General features: G+C 39.4%; 1 protein-coding gene across 3 annotated transcripts in view; it reads left to right on the forward strand.

Moving 5' to 3' along the window:
• Positions 1–16,634, forward strand: part of LOC136860653 (uncharacterized) — a 314,102-nt gene that overhangs the window by 167,142 nt on the left and 130,326 nt on the right. For all 3 annotated transcript variants that reach the window (XM_067138771.2, XM_068225548.1, XM_068225547.1), the window contains one exon: positions 690–2,993. In XM_067138771.2, the coding sequence (XP_066994872.2) occupies positions 690–2,993 (2,304 nt within the window). The remainder of the gene's footprint in view (positions 1–689; positions 2,994–16,634) is intronic.

Here is a 16,634-nt window from a genome sequence, read left to right on the forward strand (position 1 = left end):
ACAAGTTATCTTAATAACGGCTCCACCTTGTGGCTCCCTATGCGTAGGGAGAGTGAAGTGAATGGTGGGGGGGCTTGTATGACAGCATACAAAACATTAAGTGGTCTTGGCACAAACACACTACAATATTGCTGTGTTTTAGTACGCGAGAGAAAGCTGTCGGAATAATCACAATTTCCAAGTTAGTCTATAGTGGTGAGAGTTTACTATGAAAATGAAAAATCCACAGCCTATTTCCAGTCATTTGACCGGGTCGGAATGGAATGATGAAGCCCCCATCTAGCAGCGAGGATAGGAATTTTGCCGGCTGCCAAAGCCTGTCGCAGAGTTTACTGTATTAGATTAATTCATCCAGGCCAAGTGTTTGCACCTATAGGTTGATGCTCCTTTTATGGAAGCAACTGAAATGGTAACAGAGCTTAATTTTAGAATACAAGAGAAGGGGTTGACAGAATAGCTTAGGCTTTCACAGCTGGTTTCACAATGAAGATAATATCAATTTTCCAGGTTTGTAGGCTGCGGTCTAATGTAGTTCCTATTTCAGCCCTGTTTTTTTCACAATGTTCGATTTTAGTTTATGACTCTGCATTCCTTACTTTATTTTTCATCACAGTTCAATGAAGCAAGGAGAAAGAGATTAATCAAGAAACTGTAAATGGCTTTCTCTCATACTGTTTTCTTTTTTGCAGATACTACGCCGCATTTCCACCACTGAATAGCAAATCAACTGAAACGAGTGCAAGTATTATAACTCTAATTCCCAATCATTCTTCTGTTTGGACTGGAAAGAAAGTTCTTACTGATTCGTTTTGTAAGAAAATTGAAGGTGGAAGTTTTAGTAATATTCAACATAACAAAACCAAGGAAACTGCTCAAAATAACATGAAGTGTAGAAGTCAGCTACTTAATATTGGTAGAAACGAGAAGGAACTTGGCTACGGATTTGCATGGAACATGGCTAGTGAGAGGAATGAATTATTCTCAGAATTTTGCCCAGTTAGTTTCAGTAACAGCAGTAGTTCTGACTTGTTGAGAGTTTTTAAGTACAACAAGCAGAACCTTGGTGATGAGGAAATAATGAAAACTGGTGTGTGTCGCCGACTGTATGAACGTCAGTCTGAGGATGATGCAGTTGCTGTGGAAAATATTGGGGATGTTTTCGAAGAAGACAGAATTCATAGCTCAGATGATAAGGAACAATCTCCAAAACAAGGTTTAGATGACAGCAATCTTGCTCAGCTTATTGCAAAATTTGACCATAGTATTGAAGCTATTTGGAATCCTGAAGACTCTCCTCAATCACCTGGCACCATAGTGAATGGAGTTGCAGTTCCATTGGAGTTTCAACAGTTGCTGTCTTCCCCTAATGAACATTTGTTAGCTGTTGAATTGTGCAGTTTGAACAACAAGCAGAATTCTGAGAATAATTCCTTCATTCAGTGTGGCACAAATATCACCAGTTCTATTTGGTCTGATCATCCATCGAAGGATAATTCCGTTGAACAAGAAGATTATGGAATGGAATATGCTCTTGGAGATCAACATGCATTATGTGGAAAGTATGAGAAAATTCCTGAAAAAGAATTGGAAAATACCTTCCCTGAAAAGTTCATTGCAAAAGGAAAATTTCAAGTTGTGCATACGGATGATGAAAAGTTTGTGGGAGATGATAATTTGAAAGCAAGTAATGTTGTTGGCACAAGATCTGGAGAAAAAGAAAGTAACATTTTGTTTAAAAATGAGAAAGCTAATTTTATTGTAAATAGAAGTGCTGAATCAAAGACCAAGATTTCTTGGGAAAAATTGGAAAATTTTCCCTCCTTTCTTACAAGTGTATCTTGGAGAAGCATTAATTATTCCATGGGTGGTTTGTCTCACACTGTTTGCAATCAAAAGTGGTCAGATCTAGAACATTCCCATACTAACATATTTACTAGTAGCTGTTTTTACCCCCATAAACCAGCCCATCATTTTAGAAGCCTAATGGAAGGAGTTGAAAATTACAGTTTTAATGCTCTGAACCACAATAAAGAAGATAGCAGTTTCACTGAAGTAATTCCTAAAAATGCATTAGAATTGAATGTACTGCAAGCAAATGATGTGGCACAGAATAGCATGCAAGAGATAGATTCTATTGGCGATGAATGCGAGAAAAAAACAGATGCTGATGTTGAGAAAGACGAGGAGGACCTCTTAACTTCAAATCGGACTCACTTCCGACCAATACGTCAAGAGAGCCTTGAATCACATAACACAGCTGGCTGCTATGCAGATGGAACGACTTTTGCTATTCCCAATAATTTAGAGGAAGTGTCATTCAAAAGAAGTGAAAGTGGAGCATTGTATTTAGAAAATGATGTTGGTATAGAAACTCCTAAGAAATATATGGAATATAAAGAAAAGGAACCTTATGGTGGCAGACATAGATGTAGTGATAACAGCCCTGCTTCTACTATTTATTTTCATAAAGAAAGTAATTTTGTTCCTAAGTTCCGTGTTAAGCAGACAGAAAAATGTTGTCAGACGGAAGAAGCGGAGGAAATGTTCACGAGTGATGAAGAAATTGATCCTAAAAGGAGTAGACATGATGAAATGGGAGAATCCGGTACCAGCGATTTCTACTTCCCTGGTGATGATCAGTTTGCTGAAAAAATAATAAATTGTTTAGAAGATGATCTAAACAAGTATGTTGAGCCTTGCTTAACATGTTGTCACCGTGAGAAGAAATATGGCACTGCAATTACATTTGCTTCATGTGCTAACCATAGAGCCCAGTCAGGCATTAAGGATCATTGCTTAACTTCATGCGGCAATCCAGAAATAGAAATACAGAGTTGGAGTTCAGCAATGAAGACTTGTTGTAATTGCAACAACAATAACTTACTGGCATGGAAAAATGGTTGGCTTAAATCTTCTAATCCTGGATTGCCAAGTGAGAAGAATGGTTGGGAGACTTCAGATAATGTGAAGGCGAATGACCTTTCTCAGTCATGGTAAGTGTACATTTTATTAATATAATCATAACTGTCATGACACTTGTTATTTTCATGTCTGTTTATGAATTCTTTATCAAGTTGCACCATTGGTTTCTTGGTCCAAAAATGTTTCTGTTAGTCCATTTTGTATTACATAATTAATGTTTTATTTAACTTCTTTTCACAGTTCTACTGTACTATAAATTGCCCATATTAATTGATAGGTTTTTAATGACCAGTGTTATGTAATGTTGCATTACATTGTTTGAAAGATATGAGCATCATGCAGAATAGGTTGTTTAGGTAGTTTCTCAAGTAAAACGTGTAGTGCCAGAGCAGCATGTTGTTATAAAGTGCAAATTTTCCTGTGGTGAATATTCTTAATATTATGTATAGAATAGAGGAGAAATATTATAAGAGCACCATTTTATGAGGAGAAATTAGAAAGGAGGTTCAGAACTTGCACTCAAGATGAACAGGCTGACTGGTCAATATGTGTAAAGGATAGGAACAAGTGAGCGACAAGTCACATCAACACTCACTGGCATGATAAACATAATGTACGTAATAAATACTGAAAAAATGATGTGTAATTAAGTATTTAATCTATAGTTTTTGACAGGTGAGATTGTTGGCTTTGTTTTATGAGCAAACAGTGAAGTATGGATTGTTTTTTGCAGTAACCTTACTTATTATTATTTTTCTCATGCTACCTGGAAGAAATATCACTGGATGTGAGGTCGTAATATTCCTCCCTTTTTCAAGCACATGTTGTAGTGTTGTGTTGAACCCCCTTCAGCCACATGTTTGTAAAATGTTTGTCATCATTGTAATCAGCAAGATTAGGATTTATCATCATCATTTTCGTTACTCCAGCAAGCTGGGTGCGGTTGTGTACGAGCTTCCTCCAGTTTGTCCTGTCCCATCCAGAGGTGGTGTTCATGTATGTGATGCCAGTTTATATCTCTGATTTCAAGGTCCTTGAAAATGTGCTTCTCCCAAACATCACAAGGTCTTCCTCTGGTCTCTTGGCAGGAACACTGTGGTCAAAGTATGCTCTAGGAGTCCTGTGGGAATCCACCCTTTTCTTGTGACCCTACCATTGCAGTCTCTTCACTTGTAGGGTCTCCAGCAAGCTTCTTTCCAATCCAATGTACTGCTGGATATCCACATTCCTTATATTATCCAACTTTGGTTTTTGTAGATAAGAACAGAGGAACTTCATTTCTCTTGCCTGAAGACAACTCATTGTTGATCCAGTAAGTGTTGCTGCTTCCAGACCATACGTCAGTATTCTGTAGGTACCGGATATATTTTGTATAAGCTAATCTCAGAAACTAACAGATGTTTAATCCCAAAGTATTTGATGTACAGTGTGATAGCTTTCTGTATTCTGTTTTTAATCTCCTGATGTGTGGTATTGTCTGAAGATGGAACACTACCTAATTCATAGATGAACAGTTGGAGAGTTTCTACTCATCACCAATCCAACTGTCTTGATTTGCTGATTTTAAGACCTAAGGTTGTAAAAGCTTCATGCAGAAGATCTAGTCTAGCTTGTACTTCTGCTTCTGTCTCACCTCGTACCATTATATCATCAGCAAAAACCAGCACATTGGTTGTTGAATCCTTTCGTTTAACTGCTTGTAAAACTTCTTCCATTATGATTATGAAGAGGAGTGGTGAAAGACAACTCTTTGTTGGACTCCACTCTTTGTTTCAAGCCTACCTGACCTTCCATCCTGGACCTGGATACAACTCTTGATTTCGTTATCTAATCATTGTTCTTGTGCTTATGATGTCATCAGGCACTTTTCTTATGTCTGAAACATTCTCTTATACCACGTGGTCCACCAGCCCCTTGCAATCCAGATTTATGCATCCCTTCACATTTACTACAATTCAGAAAGACATCGGTCCCTCTCCCTAAACCGGAATAATATAACGAGATGTGTATTTACGGCCTAGAAGACAGCAGGAATTGTGAGTGTCACTATTAATTCATTATGGGTACCTCGAATGAACCCGTAAAACGAGTACAGATACGCAGAACACGTACTTAAAACAGGAGGTGGACGCATAGACCGGGAGCATGGTACTCTATAGGCTGGAAAGTGTGCGCCGTAGGTCAAGTGTCACAGTAGCTCACATGGCAAGCAGGCGGGAGATATGTGATAGCGGACAGTGCTCGAGGTAGGAGGTTCAAATCCCACATAAGAATTTTTTTTAACAGCCATTTGCCTGGGATGTAGTAAGGTTGCATACTTGATAGCTTCCAAGGACTGATTTGTTTATTCGACCCTGTGAAAGACCGTATGTACTGTTGCAGTGGGTATGGTGCTGGGTTGGACGGGAATGAGGAGATGATGGTCTGTGTTCAGTTAGCTACGTCGTACAGGTTCCAAGCTTCGTAGACCACAGGTAGGGCAAAGTATGCCGCATCGGAACGATAACAACATGCGATGCCACAATGTAGCTGCGCGAACTTCCCTCCTTCAAAACAATTCACAACACAAAGTTTATTCACTGCCTCGAGATGTATTCCAGCGTCGAGTATGTGGATATGTTACTTATCTATGGAGAAGCTACACAGTATGCATACCAGACGCACCGCCTGTACCAAGAACGCTATCCGGATAGACGACAACCGACAGGCATGACATTTCGGAGTGTGGAAAGACGGCTGCAGGGCACTGTATCCCTGGGAAGGACACAGCCTGTTCAGGATCATCCTGTGTCATCTGCTGACAATGAAGAGGTCGTGTTTGATGCTATTCAGCAAAACTTTCATACTAGCACATGGGCCATTGCACAGGAGACGGAACATCAGCCGAGCTTCTGTTATGCGGATATTGCTTACCCACCAGTTTCATCCCTACCATCTCCACTTACACCAGGAGCTCCATGGTCATGATTTCGATGCCCGGGTGGCATTGTATCAATGGATCCTACAAAATGTGGACAGTGATCCTCTTTTTCTAGCGACTCTCTTATTTACGGGCGAAGCACGATTCCACAACAATGGAACTGATAATCGCCATAATATGCAATACTGGAGTGTGGATAATCCCCATTGGGTGCGAAGAACAGCTTTTCAGGTGCAGTGGGGCGTGAATGTATGGTGTGAAATCATGGGTGATCACCTCATCGGTTCCCATTTCTTTGATGGCCATCTGACCAGCCAATACTATCTGCTGTTTCTGCAAGATGAACTACCACTGTTTTTGGAACATGTACCACTCCTTGACCGCTGCAGGATGTAGTTCCTACATGATGGAGCTCCACTGCACGCAGCAATGGTCGTCCGGAGCCATCTCCATGTGATGTATCCTGATAAATGGATAGGAAGGGGAGGACCTGTCTCCTAGCCCGCCAGATCACCCGATCTTACACCCCTGGATTTTTTCTGTGGGGCCATGTAAAACAAATGTTTGCACAGTAGCTGGCCGTCCTTGTCATCTTAGGCAACTCATCGCTGAGGCCAGACGGTCCTTACAACATCAAATGCAGCTCTGTATCGACCACAGAGGTCGTCAGTTCGAGCAGGTGCTGCGTTAAATGTCTTGGGTAACTGAAATCCTTTCACGTTTCCTAGCCTCTATCAACCCAGCTCCATACCAGTGACCCTTTTCAGGGCCAATGAAACAAATCAGTCTGTGAAAAATACCGGTATTAAGTAAACAACCTTGCCACATACCAGGCAACTGACATAAAAGAAATGCTTGCATGGGACTTCAACCTTCTAACCCTCGAGCACTGTCAACTATCACACATCCTACCGCGTGCTAGCCTTGTGAGCTACTGTGACACTTGACATACAGCGCCGACTTTCCAGCCTATACTGGCCACAGACTATCATCTCCACATCCTCGTCCAACCCAGCACCATACCCACTGCAACAGTACATATGGTCTTTTACAGGGTCAAATAAACAAATCAGTCCTTGGAAGCTATCAAGTATGCAACCTTACCACATCCCAGGCAACTGGCTGTTAAAATTCTTATGTGGGATTCGAACCTCCTACTTCGAGCACTGTCCACTATCGCATATCTCCCTGCCTGCTTGCCATGTGAGCTACTGTGACACTTGACCTACGGCGCCCACTTCCCAGCCTATACAGTACCGTGCTCCCGGTCTGTGCATCCACCTCCTGTTTTAATGTACGTGTTCTGCTTATCTGTACTCATTGTACGGGTTCATTTGAGGTACCCATAATATATTAATAGTGGCGCTCACTATTCCTGCTGCCTTTTAGCCCATAAACACATATCTCGTTATATAACCTCGGTTTAGTGAGAGGGACTAATGTCTTTCAGCATTGTAGTAAATGTGAAGGGATGCATAAAACTGGATTGCAAGGGGCTGGTAGACCACCCGGTATGCTTATGTGGTGCATGGTCATATGCTTTTTTGATGTCCAGAAAAACAGTTATAAGCATTTTACCTTTCTCGTAATACTTCTCATAGAGTATTCTGGAGGAAAAAAATAAGGTATATACTTGATCTGTGAGGTTTAAATCCATTCATCCTCAGTGTAGTTTAAACATATTTTCTAATCGTGCTCTCAAGTATGGATTAGTAGATTTTGAGGCCATGTGACAATAGAGTCACACCTCTATAGTCGGTACATTTCTTCCTATCACCTTTTTTTTTTTCACCAGTTGTATGATGGCTCCCTGCTTCCGGTCATTGAGTATTACATTCTCTTTCCGAATTCTCTTCAGTACTCTGTACATCCACTATTGTCCAAACTCTTCTAGTGCTGTGATCATTTCAACACTAAATTCATCCTATCCAGTTGACTTGTTTTCATTTTAGATACTACTGTCTCCAGTTCCAGTCACGTCAAATGTCTATAGGTAGTGATTCTGCATAACAGTTTCTTATTCCTATCCTTTTATCGTTCTCTTAATGCGATTTTATTTGACGGAAATAAATATCACACGAGAACACGTTCACTTCTTTATGTAAATTACTTTGTCACCAAGACACAGCACACAATTATACACAGTGTGACTTCCCCTCTCGGAGAACCATCATCAAATGAGAAATGCAACCAAGCAAGCAAAGGGCGCCAATCTTTAAGTTGAGGACTTAAAGATAAAATTTATAATCAAGCTTGGACAGACTCTTATCACAGGGGTGAGGTGATAGTACACTAATCATTAAGTAGGAGAATTAGAAATCAAAAGGCTAATTAAGGCAGATTGATTACAATGAACTAGAAAAATACTATTTATTATATTTAATATAAATGACGACGGTTTAACGAGAACTGAATTTAAAATAGAAAATGAATTTAATAAAAAATTGAATGACTCTACTTCGCGAAAACTTGCAATATCTTTAACTCGCTTGCTCACCATGTCGTCTTGTTCTGCTGGTCCTTGGAAAGCTTCCCTCCTTGTAGCGGGAACATCACCGTCCGTCTTTGATATCTCTTCATCTGCAGCTCAGTACCATTCCTGCCTTGCCAATTGCACCCACCACTAATTGGAAGATGACTTCAAAACTAACACTCCCTATTATGCTTTATCCCATATATTGGAGATAAGCCCTAAGTCACAGTTAGAAGAACCACCTTGGGTTATATAGAGAGGATACTCAATTAAGAATCCTTCCAACTTTACTGATAATGTTCTCTGAAGTTTCATTTCTATCTAGATTAAAACTATCTATTGACTTAGACTGGTTCAAACCGGTCTTGTAACCGTGCTGTACGTACTTCCTCATGAGAGTGGCTATACACCCCTCATTCAGAATTTCTAAGTATCGAGACGCAGAATCAAGTAGAAAATCAAGTAGAAGCCTCGTAGAAGATCGTAGAATAATGTAGAGAGACTCGCAGAAGCGAATAAGACGTTGTAGAGAGACCCTCCAGGAGCTCCAACACGCCCTTTTATAACTTTCTCTCGCGCTAATTACAGGCCGCTACACGTGGTCCAATCAGATGACACTTCTCTCCCCACTCTAGATTTTAGAGTAGATGGGTCCCACACAAGATATCAACTGTTCTTCTATTCGTCCTTTCAATCAGTATCCATGGCAACATGACGCTCCTTTGAAAATATAGGCGTTGATCAGTTCGAATAATTCTGGTCGAAATACGGTAGCTTACGTTAGGACGCGTGAACACGTGCTCGCTTTACTCAGAACTTGATGTCTAAATTTGTCCTCCCTTCCTCCTCGGTGATGTGGCAATATAGAGGAAATTTACTGCAAGTTAATTTTAACCAACTGTCGCAAGAATCTAAGTGAATATGAAGATATTCAGCCCTCGTTTATAAGTCGTAGTTACAAAGTAATGAAATGATAGTGAGCAAATGATTAAACATGAATTATAATACAATTACATACCAAATAAATATCATGACGTTAAATTCCTGAATTAATTACACATAATAAAATTAACATAATTACACTGTAACGTCTGGAACGTTACATACGCCCCCATGAGTTCTTAACAAATATTACATGCGTTGAGAACTCACACACTTACTCCCACATTGACTTGAAATACCTCTATTACCTGCCCATAACGAGCGACATTATTTTCATACACTTAATTATATCTCACTCTTTCCATATCTCTCTTAGACTGCTTCCCATTGCGACTGTCTGTTATTTCAGTTCATCTTGAGGTTTAGATGCTAAATTATGCCCATCACAAGCAACTTTCCATTTTTGTAAAAAACAAGATTACCCTAGAGAATATCACATAATATATATACAATTCAGATTACAAACTCTGCCGAGTGTCTATTTGTCCTTTTTACTTCCCATCTCTCCGACATTCTTTGCTAGATAGCAGTAACACGTTCTCTTCCAATCTTTTACATTAAAAAAAATGGAAAACAAATGATACAAACAATTTACACTTTTATCACTCTTTCGAATGTTTCAACCTTATCTTGAAGCAGGATGCAATACACTTCACACAAATACACACGTGATTTAAGCTCACGGTAAAACTATTGCAAGTTAGAAATGCACATACGGGAAAATTAATTATTTGCCGTCGTCAGCTTTAATTAGCCTTCTGTAACATCTCAGAAAACAAATAATATATCTAATTTCATGGCCTCACATACGGAAAACAAATGATCTATCGTCAATGAACGAGCGTAAATCTACCGTCACACAAACATCTCCCTTGTTTACAAACACAACTAGGAAATACCACCACAATAGAGCCGTAAACACATACCGCTCGTAGTCTGACATAACAAGTAGCAACTTCCCCGAGTTACTGACCTATATCTCACAATCCGGTTCAGCCACCTCACACGACAGGTATCTCCTTAAACTACTAATGTTGTATGAACCATTCATTACGCTCTCGCCCTCCGCTAACTTGTAAGCACAGGGTCCAAGTTTTCTATGTACTTTATAAGGGCCTTGATATAAAAGAAAAAATTTCTTTGTTACCTTATCCTCACTATTTGACAACATGGTAACTCTCACCAAAACCATATCACCTACCTCAAAGTTATCCAGTACCTTACGTTTCTGTTGCCTTTTACGTTTATCTCCAGATTTAATCAGGTTCTCCCGTGCCAGTCGGACGTAAAATTCAGCATTACGAGGGGGTTCCTCAGGCAAACCTAACACTCTCACTACGCTCTCGCATTCAATACACAGACGTATTGATCTATCAGACTTAGGCACGACAATTAAGGGATTAACATATTGACTGTTTGATAATTCAATCACATCGTCTGCTAACATAGCTTGAATTTGATCCTCTACGGCTTTTGCATATTTGTGTGGTATCGGATATCGCGGTCCGCTGAATGGAGTCTTATCCAGCACAGAAAAAGAATGTTCATACAGATGGGTAACACCAGGTTTCTCGGAGAAAATCTCCACGTGTTCACATAACACTTCAAATAACTTGTCCTTCTGGATTTCATTTAACTCATTTCTACTTACGGCTTCTTTCAAGCCACATATTTTATCCTCATTAATCCACAACTGACACAACTTCAGGCCCTCTCTAGCCTCTTCATTTACTTTAGAAACCTCTTTCATTCTCCACACTGTACTAACTTCCGTTTTCCTCTGAATTTCCTCCTCAAACTTGACCTTAATATCCTCATTATTCCACCTCAAATTTAGCACTAGATCATTGTAATTTAACTGAGCCAATTTTAACGTTAACCAGTCAGATCCCAAGATAAGATCAAATATTAAATGCGGAATTACCAAACATATCTGAACGCTAATAAAATTATTAATACTGATCGGGACAGCTACTTGTTTACAAATTTGCTTAGACCTCTTTCCAACAGCCGTAATGATGAAAGTAGACTTAACAGGCATTTCCTCCAACTGAATACCCTGTTTCACTAATGACTCATACCACTGAGAACTAATACATGATATTTGGCTACCAGAATCAATCAAAACTTTAACCCACGCCCCCCAGACTTTCAATTTAACAACGGGATTGACTGCTTTATTACTTGACTCTTCATTATTCTGCTCGGGTTCATACAACAAATCGTCCCTAACATCTAGGTCATATGGTAACACTTTCATGGCAAGACACTTCGCTACCTTCTTACTAGGCTGGAATTCTGACCTAACATTACAGCCTCTCGTTAGTTTAAAGGTTCCCTTTGTGTATTGACGTTGGACTCATTAGTACATTGCTCTGGCCTCCGTTGGGAATTTCCTGTCCTATATTCAGCTGCTCCGCTCCTGCTGTTCTGCTGAGGTCTGAACTGATTGCGAGCTTCGTGATTCTGTGTACTACCGTTATGTCTCATTCCGTTGTGATGACTAAAGTTCTGAATATTCTCCGTTCTACTTCTAAGGTTACCTAACGCATCAAAACTGCCTAGTAGGTTCTCCATCTCCTGAATAGTTCCTACTTTTTGCATACAGGCCGCTTCTCTCACCCTGTCCGGAAAATGTCTCAAAAGTAGTCTTACTACATCAGACCCTTCGGTTATACCATCTAAGTTCTGACAAATCATGACATGTGCCAGGAAGTACTCAGTCATAGTGACTCCTTCATGCTGTTTGTACCTCCCAAATACCACCCTTTCTCTCTCCCTAGCTTGTATCGCTTCATTCCAGAATTTCTCTCTAAATTTATTTCTGAATTCTTTCAGGTTCGTCATCGTCTGCCTATATACCATGAACCAAGATCGAGTTTCTCCTACAAAAGCATGGTCAATATTTTCCATAACGTCTTCCCAGTCCATAGACCCTTCCTCTAGACGCTTTTCAAACCGTTTCTCTATCATCTTAAGGAAATCTAGCGGGTTCGTTTGTTTCCCATTAAATTTAGGTAGTTCAATTTCCCTAATGTAGCTATTTCCTAGACATTGCCTTCCCGTGAAAACCTGTTTATCCTTTGCCACCTGTTTTAACTTATTTTCTGCTTTCTCCATCCGGCATTCTACATCCCTGTCTCTCCTATCAATTTCTCTCTCCAAATTAACCTGCTTCTCTCTCAATGTCCGAATTTCAATCCTATTCTCTTCAGCTATCGCAAACCTTTCTTCACTTGCCCGGGTCTCATCTTCTATTCTAAGCTTTACCGTGTCAATCTCTTGTTGGACGTGGTCTTTAAATACCCGTATTTCCCCTCTTTGAGTCTCAACTCTCTTATCAATACTAGTGACCTGCCTCATTACTTCCTCCCTAGTAGAGTTGTTTTCCTTCCCCATTAATTCCAGGAATTCACTTCTCTGTTCCGCAAACTTTTCTTCTACCTTTTTCCCTTGCCGTACATATTCACTTTCCTGGTCCTCTAATCGCTTATTAAAATGTTCATTTTTTACCACCAGATCGCGTAACTGCTTACTGTGTTCGTCCATTCTCCGATTCGCTTCCTCCTTATTTTCCCTCATCTCCCTACTTAATTCAGCTTTAGTTTGCTCTAACTGTTCTTTAAGTTCATATTTAATATTCTCAATTTTAGTGTTAGTTTGTTCTAATTCACTTTTAAGCTCAGATTTAGTTTGTTCTAATTCACCTTTAAGCTCAGATTTAGTTTGTTCTACATCTGCTTTAATTTGTTCCAATTCATTTTTTATTTCCGATTTACTGTCCTCTATCTTACTTAACATTAACTGCATCATTCCCATTAACTGATCATTATTATTACTTTCATTGTTAGTGTTTACTTCCGCTTCGCCCCCCATCCTACTATCATCTGACTCCATACTGACTTCTTTCTGCTTGCCTTCACTCTCCATACTACTTACACTTCTATCTTCAATTTCCTCTACTAGACTACACAACTCTTCCTCTGAACTCACTACGTTATTGCCTTTTATCGCTCGTCCACTGCGCAACATCCTCTCCTCTTTCGTCTGATCAGCCATGACCCTTCCCACAATCAAACACTCTTAATGAAACGTGGATATCCAAATTTTGCCCATAATACGAATTCTGATATTGTTACTGTTATTAACTGCTCCGTACTTAATGATTTTCTCGCCACACGTTGGAGCGGCATTTATGTTACTTCCCCTCTCGGAGAACAATCATCAAATGAGAAATGCAACCAAGCAAGCAAAGGGCGCCAATCTTTAAGTTGAGGACTTAAAGATAAAATTTATAATCAAGCTTGGACAGACTCTTATCACAGGGGTGAGGTGATAGTACACTAATCATTAAGTAGGAGAATTAGAAATCAAAAGGCTAATTAAGGCAGATTGATTACAATGAACTAGAAAAATACTATTTATTATATTTAATATAAATGACGACGGTTTAACGAGAACTGAATTTAAAATAGAAAATGAATTTAATAAAAAATTGAATGACTCTACTTCGCGAAAACTTGCAATATCTTTAACTCGCTTGCTCACCATGTCGTCTTGTTCTGCTGGTCCTTGGAAAGCTTCCCTCCTTGTAGCGGGAACATCACCGTCCGTCTTTGATATCTCTTCATCTGCAGCTCAGTACCATTCCTGCCTTGCCAATTGCACCCACCACTAATTGGAAGATGACTTCAAAACTAACACTCCCTATTATGCTTTATCCCATATATTGGAGATAAGCCCTAAGTCACAGTTAGAAGAACCACCTTGGGTTATATGGAGAGGATACTCAATTAAGAATCCTTCCAACTTTACTGATAATGTTCTCTGAAGTTTCATTTCTATCTAGATTAAAACTATCTATTGACTTAGACTGGTTCAAACCGGTCTTGTAACCGTGCTGTACGTACTTCCTCATGAGAGTGGCTATACACCCCTCATTCAGAATTTCTAAGTATCGAGACGCAGAATCAAGTAGAAAATCAAGTAGAAGCCTCGTAGAAGATCGTAGAATAATGTAGAGAGACTCGCAGAAGCGAATAAGACGTTGTAGAGAGACCCTCCAGGAGCTCCAACACGCCCTTTTATAACTTTCTCTCGCGCTAATTACAGGCCGCTACACGTGGTCCAATCAGATGACACTTCTCTCCCCACTCTAGATTTTAGAGTAGATGGGTCCCACACAAGATATCAACTGTTCTTCTATTCGTCCTTTCAATCAGTATCCATGGCAACATGACGCTCCTTTGAAAATATAGGCGTTGATCAGTTCGAATAATTCTGGTCGAAATACGGTAGCTTACGTTAGGACGCGTGAACACGTGCTCGCTTTACTCAGAACTTGATGTCTAAATTTGTCCTCCCTTCCTCCTCGGTGATGTGGCAATATAGAGGAAATTTACTGCAAGTTAATTTTAACCAACTGTCGCAAGAATCTAAGTGAATATGAAGATATTCAGCCCTCGTTTATAAGTCGTAGTTACAAAGTAATGAAATGATAGTGAGCAAATGATTAAACATGAATTATAATACAATTACATACCAAATAAATATCATGACGTTAAATTCCTGAATTAATTACACATAATAAAATTAACATAATTACACTGTAACGTCTGGAACGTTACAACAGTAGCAAGTAACACAACAACACTTAATAGCGGAGTACAGATATCAACAACACTGAATTGTGCACTATAACATACACTCTCTTGAACTCACCGACTCCACCTTGGAGCTCAACAGTCACTCACAGTCCATCACTTGCCTTCGAGTGAAACCTGACTGACTTACTGATAGACGGCTCGATATATATACTGTTCGATCCACCGTCTAGAATTGTAGATTTCTGGAAGGGTTCGTACAACACTCTAATGGAACCCACTCAAAACATCGATCGACCAGCTAGTCGAATGGAGTACTCCAGTAACGGATCCAGCTAAAACCTTCCTTACCGTTTACCAATACACATCAAAATCTCTACAACATTCCTAATGTCTCTACATGTATCTGGATAATAAACCCTACAGTAAGTTACCAGAACCCTTTATATATACCAAATTATAGTAGAATAAATCTAATAGATGAACATTATAGAGTTTTCTACCGCTTTCAACTATATAGATTTTGAGGTTACACTTATATATGTACGTATTTGAGGTTATACAAATTTATAATACATATTTACAGGAAAGCCTGTATTAATCATAAAATAGAATTAAAATATATTAAACATAATAATTGAAGGTTTTACACCAGTTAGGATATCGTACATACGGCTCTTTGTTGTTCTGGTAGCCAGATCTTCCTAGCGTTTCTGCTTCTCAACTACAACCAACTGTTTGACCTGTAATTTTCTCTCTCTATAAACTGACAGCTCTGTTACATGTTGATCTCCCTGTGTTCTTGCCTGATACAGGGCTTTTTTTTCACAGTTTCTGTCATTGATTGCCTTTTTAATATCATCACTCCACCAAACAGTTTCTTTAGATTTTTGTTTTTGTCTCTGTCATCCACATACTTTTCCTACTGTTTCTACCGCAGCCTTCTTTAGTGTGTCCCATTCTTCATCTACCATTTTCAGTTCTTCTCTTGGCCACAGTCTGCAGCCACATTCCTGAATTCTTCCTGTATACTTGGCTCGGTAAGTCACCAAGTTTTAATTTTTGGGTCTTTTGGTGAAGATTCTTGGAGGTATTTTCTCTGCAATATCTGCAGCCAGCAGTCTGTGGTCTCCGCCAGGGTCTTCTTGATTACCTTGGCATCATTTATATTCTTCCATACATTTTTATCTATCAGAAAATAATCTATTACTGTACGCTTTTTTTCATCCCAGCTATATCTTGTGATTTTATGGGAGTCCCTTTTCTTGACCCAAGTGTTGCTCACTATCAGATTTCTTCTCATGCATAGATCTAGCATATATTCTCCCTCTTCATTTCTGTTTTCCATTCCATAAGGGCCCAGTATGGTTTCATATCATGTCCAGTGTGAGCCTACTTGTGAATTAACATAACCATTACAATTATATTTTCATACTCAGTGTTTTTCCAAGTTATTAAGGAAGTTGGCCTTTTCCTCTTTTGGGCATCCTACGTGTGGGGCATAAACTTGGATCACATAGAATTTTTTTCCTCTCAAGTTCACAGATAACTTGGTTATCCTTTCATTAACAAACACCTCTTGACTACAAGCACCTATGTCTTTATGTATTAAAAATCTCACTCCATTCTCTCTACTTCATTTCCAGACAGTAGAGACTCTAGTCCAATCTGATATTTATTTCCCCGGATCAAATCAAATCAAAATCTCTCTATTTGCAAATGAGGTGTCTACCTCGGTGGCAAATGGTACACTAAAATATGTTATTGTCAAGCA

Source organism: Anabrus simplex, chromosome 1 (assembly GCF_040414725.1).
Source record: "Anabrus simplex isolate iqAnaSimp1 chromosome 1, ASM4041472v1, whole genome shotgun sequence".
NCBI classification, from domain to species: Eukaryota; Metazoa; Arthropoda; class Insecta; order Orthoptera; family Tettigoniidae; genus Anabrus; species Anabrus simplex.